The 13,672-nt window shown below is 46.1% G+C and overlaps 1 protein-coding gene across 2 annotated transcripts in view; it reads left to right on the top strand.

The window, feature by feature from the left end:
* Window positions 1-12,970, top strand: part of sgpp2 (sphingosine-1-phosphate phosphatase 2) — a 494,627-nt gene extending 481,657 nt beyond the window's left edge. The window contains exons 1-5 of one of the 2 annotated variants that reach the window (XM_061045649.1): window positions 13-417; window positions 2,088-2,249; window positions 8,238-8,417; window positions 11,226-11,315; window positions 12,266-12,970. In XM_061045649.1, coding sequence (XP_060901632.1) covers window positions 196-417; window positions 2,088-2,249; window positions 8,238-8,417; window positions 11,226-11,315; window positions 12,266-12,808 — 1,197 coding nt within the window. In that variant the 5' untranslated portion in view covers window positions 13-195 and the 3' untranslated portion in view covers window positions 12,809-12,970. Of the gene's footprint in view, window positions 1-12; window positions 418-2,087; window positions 2,250-8,237; window positions 8,418-11,225; window positions 11,316-12,265 lie in introns of those variants that run through there. The other variant, XM_061045651.1, reaches the window with a different exon arrangement.
* Window positions 12,971-13,672: the final 702 nt, after the last annotated feature.

A 13,672-nucleotide genomic window follows, 5' to 3' on the forward strand; every position in this document is an offset into this window, starting at 1 on the left:
AGCCCGGCCCCTCTGCGCACACCTGTCGCGCACAGCAGCCGCACCTGTGTAAAACTCAGTCCCACCCCGGGCCGGGCACACACATCACCTTTCTTTGCCTCACCTGCTCAGTGAACACAGCAGCACGCTCCTACAACTACAACAACAACAACTACTACTGCTGCTGCTGCTTCACCTGTGTCTCTGTCACCTGACATGCTGGAGCTCCTGGCTTACCTGCATGGTTCGGAGCTCGTGGCCCGGTTCCAGAGACGATGCGGACTCATCCTGGTCGACGCCGCGAATCACAGTCAAGGGAGCACGCGCTCTCACCTCACCGGAACCCTGGACCATGCAGACAAATCACGTGAGAGAAGATTGGACCGCCAGGATAGGAATTCAAATTATACACACAAGGGGAACGGATGTGCTTCTGCAGTAAGTCGCTAACTGAAGTCGACCTTCTCTAAAATCGAGTGCATTCAACTTTTAGCAATAATTTAGATTAAAAATAGAAACCCAGATGTTAACAGGAGTGAGGAAGCCTGTCTGTAAAATGAACAAAGCACAATCTTTAGGACCTTGAAACAGGCTGAAGCAGGTTTCAGGTTTCTTTGACTGCAGAACTTGCTAAAACACACATTTCCATTTATTTAGAGAGTATGCAAACCAAACTGTGACTGGCTTTTCTCGTTTTTCTGGGCGTCTCTGCAGATCCTCATCTGCACAATGACAAGCTGTGAGGGATGTTTACATTCTTGTCCGTCTCCCTTTCATTTGACTAACATTTTACTATGCCCTACTACCAAAGTGCAAATGACCAAATCCAAGTTTTATTTTGGTTGTATAGGACTTTATGATCCCTTGATAATGTAAATGCAGCTTTGGCGTGTAATATTTATCAATCAAAAGGAGCATTTTTCATTGTTCTGCTGTTGACAAATGGCCAAAGCTGCAATGTTTTCTTAAGCTTTTATATTAGGAATATTGAATCTCTTTAAAGGGAACTTATTTTAAAGATATTATTTTCTTTTCACCTTTATTGGAAATAACAGCTGAAAAGAGACAGGAAGTATTGGGAGGAGAGAAAGGGGGAAGACATGCAGTAAAGGGCCAAGGTCGGATTCTAACCCACGGCCACTACAATGAGGAATACAGCCTCTGTACATGGGGCGCGCCACATAACCGGCTATCCCCGTGGAAGTCAATCATTCTAACCCACGGATGTCACCTTACGTCTCAGAAGTGATAACATGGGTCCAGACCTTTTAATCTGACAGCACAGAGTTGACTCATTCATCCGGCATCAGCCATCTGTGTTGATTAATTAAGGCCAAGAGTTTTGCATAATTAGGGGAGTGGCTGATCTGACTTTCAGGGTGACGAGTTGCAGCTGTTTGCCTGGAAGATGCTAAGTTGTTAAAGTCCCCGTAAACATAAAACACTTCACACGTGTTCCGTTTTCAAGACAAGAAAATCTCTTCTTGGATCGTGATAGAGTAAACTTTATGGTTTTGACGTCTGTATGGTACTATTTTTCAAATCTTATTTATAGGCGTTTTAGGTTTGTGTCTGTGGTAGCGAGGAACTGTCCATGTACAGAGCGTCTCCATGACAACAATGAAAGGTGTTACACCTGTTCAGTAAGAGACACTCAGAGGTTTCGGACAGCACTCAGTGTGGCGGATGCGAGCTGATTTAAAAAAATAAATAAAAAAAATGGTGGTTTGTGTAAGTCCTGTGGGTGTGAAAGAAGTGTCACAGGGGTCTGATGAAATAAGCTAACAGCTGTTTTATATTGTGAAGGATCAAGTCTTTGGACTCCTCGTCCTCTGCTTCAAGATAATCTCTTATGGGTCCCTTACAGGAGTACAATCCTAAATTGTGCTTGGAGTTTGTTTGTGTGCAGCTAAATAAAGAAGTCAAATATATTTGGATTAGCTGGCTGGCACATATGGTGAAACGTCGCCTTAAGGTAAATAGGGCAAAGTGTGTCGGCCAACATCGGGTGTGACTGCAGCGTTTGCTGATAGATGTAATCTCTGATGACATTCCAGGAGCCGCTTGTTCCAGAAGCAGAGATACTTAGTGTTTTTTCTGATCTGCAGGGCTGCAGCAGGCCGCAGTACGAGGTGAGGAACCTGATACTGCACTACCTCTTCCTGTTGTCGGCAGGCCTGGGCCACGAAATCTTCTACATCACCTGTCTGCCCTGCATACACTGGAACCTGGACCCGTTCCTGTGCCGACGCCTCGTCAACATGTGGACAGTAAGTGACACCTCCAGAGATTGTGTGTGTGTGTGTGTGTGTGTGTGTGTGTGTATGAGAGCCAGATCACCACAGCACACACAAACCTAATGTCCGTCCGCTTCACAATGCCACCTCTATTTTCTGTCTCTATCTCCCTCTCTTCACCTTTCAACCTCCTTTCATCCCGTGACCTGTCTCTGACACCAACTTGTCCATATATCCCCGGGCATGAGGGGCCACTGGGGCCAGCCTGACCGCGGCCCCTGACATGGTGAGAGGCCACACATGAGGACACATCAGTGGGGAAAGAGTGTTCGGATCACCCCTTAGATGTTTATTCTGACAGGATCCAGCACACTACCACAAGAGACCCTGAAAACATCATGTCAAATGTGATCCCAGAAGGAATGTATTTGACTGAGACAAACTGGCAGACACAGACAGTCTTCCCCCCCCCCATCCTAAAGTGTGCGTGTGTGTGTTTTTGTGCCCTTTGTGTCCCTGCCCTGAGCACTTGGTGGGTGCCCTGTGTCTGAACCCCTCGTTTGGCCCCCCAGGGTAAGAGATACCATTCTTTTGGCATCCCGGCTGCACCAGGCCCCTGTGTGAACTCCTTCCAACACACATAAACACCAACACACACACATGCTCACACTCCCCACCTCGCCCTCTAAACACACTCATTGCCCTCCCTCTAGTTAGACATTACCAGCTTCCCTCTGTGTTCTCCTCCCCCTGGTCTTCCAGCCGAGTGTTTTATTGGCCTCATCAAGCCCTGAGCTTTCTCTCTCTTTGGACCCAACATTTGGTCTGTCAGCCCTCGGGGTGCTTCACCCTCCACTTCTGACTTCTAACAGCACCCTGCCATTGTGCGGGTGGAGTTATCTGAGGTTCACGCGGGGCAGTGCACTTATTCTCCTCTGTGCTCACACGCAAAACTGGCAACTCACGCCAGCGACTGAAGTGCACACATGCAAATTAAGACTTGTGTGCATGAGAAAAGACATTACAGGCCAAATCAATGACAGAGACACACACACATTCTCCACACATGTCCCTTTGTGCCCTTAACTCCTCCCTTTGCCTTTACTTTGAAGGTTGACTTTGGATGACTTAGAGCGCAGCAACTGTCTTTAACCATATGGTCATGAATTACTTACAGTGTTGTATTCTTGTAGCAGAGTGTTATGCAAATTGTGTGCTGTTTGGAATATTAAAAAAAAAAACAAGATGTTCTTTGACATAACGACATGCAGGACGTACACTGTGATGTGGATAGCTGCAGAATGTCAAGAGAGAAACTGCACGTCATGCTTTCAATCATTTGAGTTTCATCCAGTGACTAAACTTCACTTTACTACCACATAACATTGAGCCTTAGTCAGTCCTGGAATAACCTTATAAAGAGATTGTATGTGGATGCAGAACCTGCAGGCATGTGACACGATGTTTGGGGTACTGGTTTCCATTTGTTGTCCATTTAGCTTTATCAACGAGCATTTTTGTGTGCTGTAGCTGCATGGAAACAGTCGGCCTGGAGGGTAAAAGAAGCAGAAATGCAATTCCAGAATCCATGGGTTGTTAGCGGAGTTATTTAGCTTTTTTTTAATGTTTTTTTTAATTCATGTTGTGTTTGATGTGATCAAGTTAGCATGTAGCATTAGCATTATTCTAACAGAGCCACTATAGCTAGAAGAAGTTTTGTTCTACATAATATAAACCATCAATTCCTATCCCAACCATTTGCTTTAAATTTGGTTGTTTCAGTAGAAAATTGAGTGATTGATCATGCAATAAAAACTATTCTAAACTCTGGAAAATATTTCTTGAGGTAATATATGTTTTTCATAAAAATCAAAAAAGAGCACAAGAACTCTTTGAAGTAAGAGTCGCTAATTAGCAATAAGCTAGCATAGAGTCTAAGCCCCACTTTCAAGATGGAGACATATGAAGTTGAGCTAAATTGTTGAGCCATGCTGGGGGAGTTGGTATATTGGCTCAGTGGTGATATTATAGGATGTATTTTAGGTTCTTGAGGATAGCCAGAAACGAGGGTGGAAAGCAAACTGTTACTCGGTTGAGGTAGGCAGCAGAGGCTTTGCAGGCCGCTCTCTCTGCAGAGTGTACACCCTGCAGGGTATGAGAGGGTTGCTGAGGAGAACAGACATCAGGACTCAAACAGAGGCAGCAGAGAAAGCCTCCAGGTGGCTGTGGATAAAAAAAAAGGGGGGATTCATGGCCTAATGCTGCTGGGACGACAAGTCGGAGCTTGATCAACCCCGGCTGGGTCACCTGGGTGAGGGTGTATGATGTTGTGGGACCCGAAACACCCAATGGACCCAGGAAACATCACTGATGATGCGTCCCAGCGCAGCTGTAGGATGTATCTTTGATCAAAAAGTGACTCTTACTTCTCTTAAGAAACATATTGTTTAGTTCAAAAGAGCAGCAAGCAGCGTAAAAACAACCATTCAAATCAACCTCTGTAACAGGTGTTTACGAGTTTGATAAAATGACAGATATTTTACTGCGTCTTTGTGAACAGATTTGACCCTGACAGTAAAGTTTAGTATCATCTGTGTTGGAGAGAATATTCCCAAACTTTCGTTCTTGAAACATACATTAATATCAGTCGTGTGTGTTATTTGGCCTGCATGTTAGCCTCTCTCTCCCCACACACAGTGACTCCCATCCACATGTTGACAGATCAAAGTCCAAAGCTGTACTTGCCTCCATCAATACACTTATTCACCAGGAAACGCGCACTTTAGTCCATCTAACCCTCTGTGTGTGTGCGTGTGTTTTGTGTGTGTGTGCTGTCTTTAACTCTCCCTTAATGAGAACAGCACGTCCTTTGAAGTGACTCGCACAAAGACACCAATGAGACACTGGTCACACTGGAGCCGGTTGAATATGATGTTTGTGTGGATGGTGAGTGCAGGGGGCGAGGCGAGGGTTTTCATATCATGCAAGCACTCGGACTGGTTGGCAGATTCATTGTTTGAGGGCAGAGGGAGAACGCAGTGGATGGTGTTCACACAGAATGGCTTGTTGTGCAGTGAATGGATGGGGCCAGACATGCTTAATGGCTTTACCATTGTTTGTCCTCTGTTTATTGTGCACCAGTTATTCTGTCTGGCTGTGTGTTTGTGTGTGTTTGTGTGTGTGTGTGTGTGTGTGTGTGTGTGTGTGTGTGTGTGTGTGTGTAGGTGGTACAGTGTAGGTAGAGGCAGATACTTTCATTTTAAGCTTTACATTCAGACAGAAGTAAAGAGCCATGGGAGGAAACTAGACCTCTAGAAAGAACAATGAGGTAGCATTGGCCACAACGTCTGTGTCTAAGTGGGCTGACAAGATGGTGGAGGGTTAAGGGCTTTGATGACTCATCAGTTTTGATTTGATGCAGGATAAGAGTTATTCACAATAAGGTGTGTAGCTGACCTGATTGACAGGTGGGTGCGGTGTAACGGTTTGTCAGGAGGCTTAAAACCTGCCTCAGCTCCAGCTCTCAGCCTGTCGTTAGGTTAACTGAAAGTTAGACTGAGACAGCTGGCTGTGTTGTTGTCAGAGCCGTGTTTACATGGACGGGACGGCCGGCTCCTCCCCTTGTGTATAAAAGCTGTTTTAGTCAAGGACTAGAGAGAAGAAGAAGAACATACTCACTGATTATTTGGATGTTAGTAAGAGTTTTTAGATCACGCTCATTCTGTGTCAGTTTACATGCAAAGTGAAGCTACGAGCTAACCAAAGAGAGCTAACATTAGCATGCTAACACAACAATGCAGGACACAGGTGATTGCTGCTCAAGCAAAGAATGATTTTGTCCGGTGCTTGCGCTTAATGGAGCTTCATTATGGTGCGTACCATTTGCTAACTCCTTCATGCGACGGGGAGGGGGATGGATGTGTGCTGCTCGAGGAGAGCGGAGGCCTCAGTATGAAGGAGGTGTGGCCAAACAGCAGTTTGTTTTGGTTTCATGCTGGAGCTCAAGGGTGACATCTACTGGACCAAAAAGCAGCACATTCTTCGTTTAAAGCACCTTAGAACACAAGTAAGACAGTATCCGAGCTGGAAGCTGTGCGCTGACATAGCATAAATATTGGAGGAAGATGGAGAGTGGTATAGCCCAACGCCGTCCTCAGTTTAAAAAAAACATTCACGAGAACAACTGAAACTGTTTTATGCGTGAAAGGCCATAAACGCCATAATTCAGCAGGACTGTCCGAGCTACAGTCTCACAGAATCTCTTAGTGTGTGCAGATTTATCAGACACGATGCAGTGTGATAATAAGCGAGGTATGCTTTTAGATAGAGTCAGGTTATCTGTTTGTCTAGAAGTCTATCTCATCCTCTGTCATTATCTGTGTGACGCTCTGCGACTACAAATCGCCACACTAACAGCAGGTCAGAAGACGTACTTTTATATCTCACTCACCATGGTAACAAGCATCTCCTGATTGCAGTGTCAGTAGAGATGGTAATAACCACCTCTCCATTCTCTCCCTTAAACACACACATTAGTGTCCTGCTCGCTCGCTGCAGCCTGCCTCCCTGCTCCTCGCTAAGACAGCCATTCATTAAATATACAAGGCAGAGCTTTAAATAAACCCGGAGCTGGAGCAGGCTGCCCCTCCGAGGGCCGCTGGGGATCTCATGAAAGAGAATAGGCAGCACATTTGGCCGGACACGCATACCAACCTATACACCACCACACACACCTTGGCACTTAGTGTATTATAGTGTCAAGAGCCCTCTGTCTGAACCAGCCAGATGAAGACGCTGCGTCAGCACCCCCACCCCTTCAATTCTCAGTTTCTTACAATAGATCTTGTTTCTGTGCGACTGCAGCATCTGCGCTGTAGACCAGGCTGGGTCCCCACTATAGCGAGTATGAAGATAACTAATTTATATATGTGTGAATGGTTTTAGAGCTCAGCATAAACTGGATTTTAGTTCCTCTACTCATTATTTTATCATTCTCTTCCTCATCTGTGATTTCTTCTTTTTCTCCAGCAATCTTCTGTTGTCTCTTCTGCTGTTTACTCACCTTTTTGGATCTATTCCTTTGAGATAGAGATGTACAATCATCTAAAAAAACAATAATAAAGGTTCAATATTTCACTGGCATTTTTTAAAGGTCACATATCCTCCTAAGTCTCAGAGCTCCTCAAAACATGTCTGTGAAGTTTCTTGTTCTAAATCCACTCTGATCCTGTATTTGATCATGTCTATAAACCCCTCTATTTCAGCCCTGCTCAGAACAGGCTGTTTCTGTGTCTGTACCTTTAAATATGTAAATGAGCTGTGTCTGACCACGCCCCTCTCTGGAAGGGCTCAGGTGTCTCGGGCTTTCTCACTCCATGTCCTATTGTTTACGGTGAGAAGGCAGACTCAGAGGGCAGAACAAACACTTAGCTGTGGGAGTGTCACCCACCTGGGGGAGGGGTTACTGCCCTTTGTGATGTCATGAAGGGAAAACCTCCAAACGGCCTGTTTGAGCACACATTTTCTGAAAAGTGGAGCAGGCAAAAGACAGAGAGGATGGACTTTTCCTATCATTGGGGGGTTTATAGACAGACTAGGGACACATGTTAGTGTTAGAGAAACATGGGGAAGAGGATTTTACAGAATATGTGACCTTTAAGTTTTAAGACATCTGATTTATTTCAATCAAAATTACAGAATACAAGAGTAAATTCAAAGCTTGATCCAAAGGAAACTGGACTGGTTGAAGATCTTGTTCAGTATCTTTGACCAGTCCAGTTGCCTGTAGGTCAAGCTTCCAATTTACCCTGAGAACCTACACAGAATACCGGAATAAGCTTACCTGGCTTTGAGCAAATCAGCATTGGGTCTTATGAGGATTTACTTACTTTCAGAGGAGGACCCAAGTGGCGGCTCACGGTACTGCAGTTTTGGGCTCTTCCACATTGGCTTTGGCACCAGAGGTGGATGCTTGGTGTGACTTTGCCTCCAAGAGACTCACCCCCCTCTGTCCTCTCTCAGGTGGTAATGTACATCGGCCAGGTGACGAAAGATTTACTGAAGCTGCCTCGTCCTCTCTCGCCCCCTGTGGTCAAGCTGGAGACGCGTGTTGATGCCGAGTACGGACTGCCCTCCACCCACGCCATGTCTGCCACAGCGATCTCCTTCACACTTTTACTGAGCGCTCCGTCCAGGATACAGGTGAGAGTCGCCCACAGCTGTGATGATTCTTGTGTAAGAAGTATGTGATGCCTCTGTCCCTGTCCAGTAAACGGACCATGGGAGGGTCCAAACATGTATCGCGGAGGAAGCCTCTGTCCCCCCAGGACCCACAAAAGGAGGTTATGCATTGCTTCAGTTTTATCTACAGACCACTGAATAAACTATCTCAATAGGATGCTTTTATTTTCATTTAACTAATATGTGAAAAAAAGTTTTCGACAACCCCAGAGCAGGGGCCCCCCTGAGATCTTTGGCGCCCTCCCTCGGGGGCTTGGACCCCAGGTTGGGAGCCAAGGACTTAAGAGTCGCGGTACACAGCTCTGGAAAATGTATGTAGATTTACAGTGAAGAAGAAGCTTACCTGCTCGATGTTGAATCATCGTTGACGTCAAAAGAAGAAGTCCCATATTTTCCAGGATTAGTGGAGTAGAACCAGAAAGATTGAACGGCAGCATGCGCAGAAAACTGACAAGTAGCTGCAACATATTTAGAGATGGCATTAACAACGATAGTCAGAACTCATTACCATGAGCATCGATATTACTGCCATCGCTGACAGAAACCTAATCAGAGCACGGAAGCCGAGTCTGAAGTGGAGGTTGAACGTAATCGTGTCCTATCTAATTACCGTTGAGTTTATTAGATTATTTTAAAGCTCCTGTGTGGAGTTTTTAACTCATTATGAAGCACACTGAAATTCAAACTACTGCACCTAAACGAGCTAAAACAAACTGAACCATCAGCCACAAGATCAACCGTTTCTATATGGTTATTTGAAAAGCTTGTATCGATAGGTGTGAGACAAAGCGAGTGACGAACTGGCTTCTAATTTAAAATGGACGTATTAAATCATAATGGGCATCAGTCAGATATGGAGTTTAGATGTTCTACAAATCATCATGTTAAAGCCCCATTTCCACCGGGTGGTCCGGTTCAGTTTGGCTCAGTACGGTTCACACTCATGGGTGTTTCCACTGTGAAAAGTTGGAATGGTACCAAAATAACCGATTCATACCATCCTACATTTTTGCACCCCTTCTTTTGGGGTACTAAGCATACCGGTCCGAGCCTAAAGGGTGGAGCTAGACACACTGCCGTCCTTTGATTGGTAGAAACAATCGTCACTTCCTGTGCGACAGCGGTAATAAAGGGCAAACACAAAACGCTCCATGTTTAAATTTCCTGTGGATTTGAGGGTCCTTTCAAGGCTGCACCTGACGACCTCAGAGGTGCTGACCTCTGCTGGACGTCCTCCATTGCTGCCCTATGTTTACTGTGTCGCGTTGTTCTTTTTTTTTTTTTTTAAAGATGTATTTTTTGGCTTTTTGTGCCTTTTATTAGAGAGATAGGACAGTGGATAGAGTCGGAAATCAGGGAGAGATTGTGGGGAACGACATGCGGGAAAGGAGCCATAGGTTGGATTTGAACATGGGCCGCCCGCTTGGAGGACTACAGCCTCCATACATGGGGCGCGCGCACTAATCACTGCGCCACCAGCGCCGATTTTACAGGACAAGATCAGCACAGAGATCAGAGGTTCAGCTTCAGATGTGGGCGTGACGTCAGATGGCGTTTGGGTGTGCATGGAGCAGTTTGAGGAAAGGCCCTCTGAGTGGGATGAAGGGAGTGGCCCCGCTGTCCATCACACAGTCCTGACCAAGCTGTTGGACAATGGGCAGGGAGGGGCGGGGCCAGCAGTCACCATCAGTCACCATCAGCCACACCCGTCGAGCTGCTATTTGGTCTCCTGATGGACTCGACTGAGTCAATGACTGTCAGTCCACGTCTCCACCTCCCCCCTCCTCCCCCTGACTCCTCTCCTCTTTATCTCTGCCACTCTTCTGCCAAGTCAATAAAACACTCAGAGGCTCAATCATAGGCTGTCTTTAACGTGGCGCTGTGTTTTAAAGAAGAACTGAGAGAGCAGTTAGTAGTTTACGGCCTCTTCGGCTCTCAGCTGTCACATCGGATCTTGGAGTGGCATTCTCAAGGTCAGAGAAATCATCTCAACAACCCCAAGACACTTCCTGTACAGTAAGAACTCAACTGCCCGACATTCCCCGAGGATTCCCCTGAAAGAAAAGACCACGCATAGCTTTAGATGAGTGGCCGGCTGTAACAGAGGCTCCTGAAAAGCCACAAGGCCTCGGGGCAGCTTGGCCAGTTCCCGGAGCAGGTCGGAGGTCCCGACAGTCAATCACAGAGTGACCCCCCTCCTGTCCCCGGCATCCTTTGTGGCCATTCAAAATAACCCCTCTCTTCATGAACTACCAGTGAATAGGCTTCCAGCTGCAAAAGACAGGAAAAGACACAGGAAAAAAGGCAAGAGAGGAGGAGGAGGAGGAGGGGAGGGGAGGGGAAGGGGGGGGGGGGGCAGAGGAGGTGAATGAATACACAAGGCCTCTCTTCTCACTGTTATTGAAATGGAGGGGGGAACAAAACCTGCCGCCGTAGGTAAAAGAGGGAGGGTAGAGAGGATGGAGAGACAGTAGAGGGACAAAAGGAGCAGTGACTTGATGGCAGGCGCTACGTCAACGGCGCAGAATGGAAAAGTGGCGGGGAGAGGAGCTACGCGTCGCTTTTAAGAGGACTGACGAGTGGATGAAATGTGAACACACAACGGGGAGAAAAGGAAGTTTAAAAAAAGAAAAAAGGCTTAAATAATAAATGTTCTGTAAGGGATGTGAGGATTCAGGACTATAGCCCCCGCCCCTCATCAGGGAGGCTTGTTTGTGTTGATTGTCTTCATATCTGTGATGGTTAGAGATGCTGCTGTGTGTGTTTCAGTTCCAGTTCGAGGTGGGTCTGCTGATCGCCGTGACGCTGTCTTCCTTGGTGTGTCTGAGCCGCCTCTACACCGGCATGCACTCAATTTTGGTGAGCTAGTCCTTCTGCCACACACAACCTACTACAGCATGAAACATTCAAGCTCAACTCTGGATTCATAATTCATATCAGTATCTGCTTAACTGTCTGACTGCGGCTTCCATCCAACTCTTAATGCTGCATTCACTCTGTTACCTTCCTCTCATTTCAAAATCTTCATGCTAGTCACGTATTAGATCAGGGTTATTTTTAATGTACAGGTTACAAGTGACTGATCATTGTAGCAATATCATCTTAGTAATAAAAAAGCATTTAAAGGTCCAATCAGTAAGATGTGTCGTGACTGAAATAATAAAGTGACCTTACTATATGATCAGACATTAAGGAAACATGATATGTTGAAGTGCTGGCTTCTCTGACAACAATGCAGCAGCCAGTATGTCCTCCTTCTAACTTTAGATTCTGGTCCTGAATGCTCTGGATTTGTTTGGACCAGAGAAGGTAGGCGGTTTTAAGACACCCCCACACGGCCGTTTTGGACGCCCCTCGGTTTGCCAGATATGAGAGCAGTTATCAGGTCAAATCAACAGGTGTTGCAGCGATGGAAGCGGGCAAGAGAAGTGGTTCAGATAGAAGTGATTGTACCCGACCTAAAAAGCCTCTGCATGTTTCTAATAAGCTCCACGAGCAGAAACGTGCTCAAACTAGGATCAATATTGGAGATGATTTTGAAAAATGGAGAGAGGTTAGAACACAGAAAGGTTTACAGACCGATGCAGAGCTGGATAAACACTGAAGCTTCAGTGTTCACCACATGACAACCTGTGTGAGCATCGACTCTAGAGAGGAGGGGGGAGGGGAGACAGCTCTCTACAAAGTTTAGACTGCAGTACCCATTTTAAACACTAGGTGTCAGTTACATATTGCTCCTTTAAATTATCCATTCCTGATTTGTTGTTGTGAACTTCCTTTGTTTAATATTCTCCTTACTCTGATTTCAGGATGTGGTATGTGGTGCTCTCATCTCATTCGTTCTCCTGTATGTCACCTACCCGTACTGGGAAACTCTCGACCACTTCCAGCTCAGCAGCCCCGTCTCCCCCGTCGTGGCGTTGTTACTGCCCCTGTTCCTCAGCTACACGTACCCGGAGCTGGACCGTTACACCACCACACGAGGGGATACGACCACCATACTTGGAGCCGGCGCCGGGTGTTCAATTGGATACTGGGTGAACGAGCTGCTGGGGCAGACTTTTGAGCCCCAGGGGGAGTTACCTGTACCTCTACCCACTCTGACAGTAGCTGGACTGCCACTGGGTTTTGCACGCTTCCTCCTGGGCGTCGTAGTGTTACTGGGAACTCGGCAGGTTGTAAAGACATTGAGCCTGCGGGTGTTGTACTCGTGGTACAGGGTGCCAAAAAATGACGACGGCGCCAGGAGGAGGAGGGAGATTGAGGTGCCGTCTAAGTTTGCCACATACACGTCTGTCGGACTTGTCAACTCTATACTGGTCAACAGAATTTTCCTTCTGCTGGGGCTTTGACAAGGAAATCAAGAATGTACAGTTTGAAGATGTGAAACTGCAACCACCTCATATTTATTTACAACGAGAATCAAATGATCTTTTGTTACTTTCTTTTACACATAACTTTTGCTTGTGATGATTCTGTGCTGGCTGAAAGCAAATTAAAGTTTTGCTCAAATATTCCAGTTTCATCCTGATTCTGTGGTCAAACTAGAATTCAATATTATCAAATATTTCAGTAGCTACGCACTGTTTCTTGTCCAAACTGGAGAGGCCCAGACAGGTTCACACCAGTCATGATAATCCTTTTTGAAACCAGTTTAACTAAGGTCAAAATGCTTCAGCAACACTCAGATCAACTTTATTAACAAACTAGACCGACGCGTTTTGGCTTGTGTCCTTCATCAGGGTCATCCTGAATAGAATTCACAAGCCGAAACGCTTCGGCCTAATTTTAAAAAAAAGTTGATCTCCTTACTACCCCAGTGTTGCTGGAGCATTTTGACCTCTTCTAAGCCTTTCAATCTTCATGCACCTTGACAGTTGGTGAAGTTGTGCAAGAAAATCCTCTGCTTCTTCAGAAACCAGTTTAACTGAAACTTTACAGCACCTGCTCGTCTCCCCTCCCACAAAGTTGGCCCTGCTCTGCGGCTGGCGTGCATATGGTTGACAGCAGTATGTTGAAACTATTTTCAGTGTCAACACCTTTTGTGTTCAGTGTTGGGGGTGGGGGGGGATGAACTCCTGACTTCAGACCCTCTGCACACCCTTTGGTCTGAGTATGGACTCCTGACTTCAGACCCTTGAGTTTTCATGCTCTCGGCGTAAGGCAGATTCCCCCTAGGTGCAATAAAGGTTTCATACTTTGAACGTCCTATCACT

Source organism: Labrus mixtus, chromosome 9 (genome assembly GCF_963584025.1).
Source record: "Labrus mixtus chromosome 9, fLabMix1.1, whole genome shotgun sequence".
In the NCBI taxonomy this organism is placed as follows: domain Eukaryota; kingdom Metazoa; phylum Chordata; class Actinopteri; order Labriformes; family Labridae; genus Labrus; species Labrus mixtus.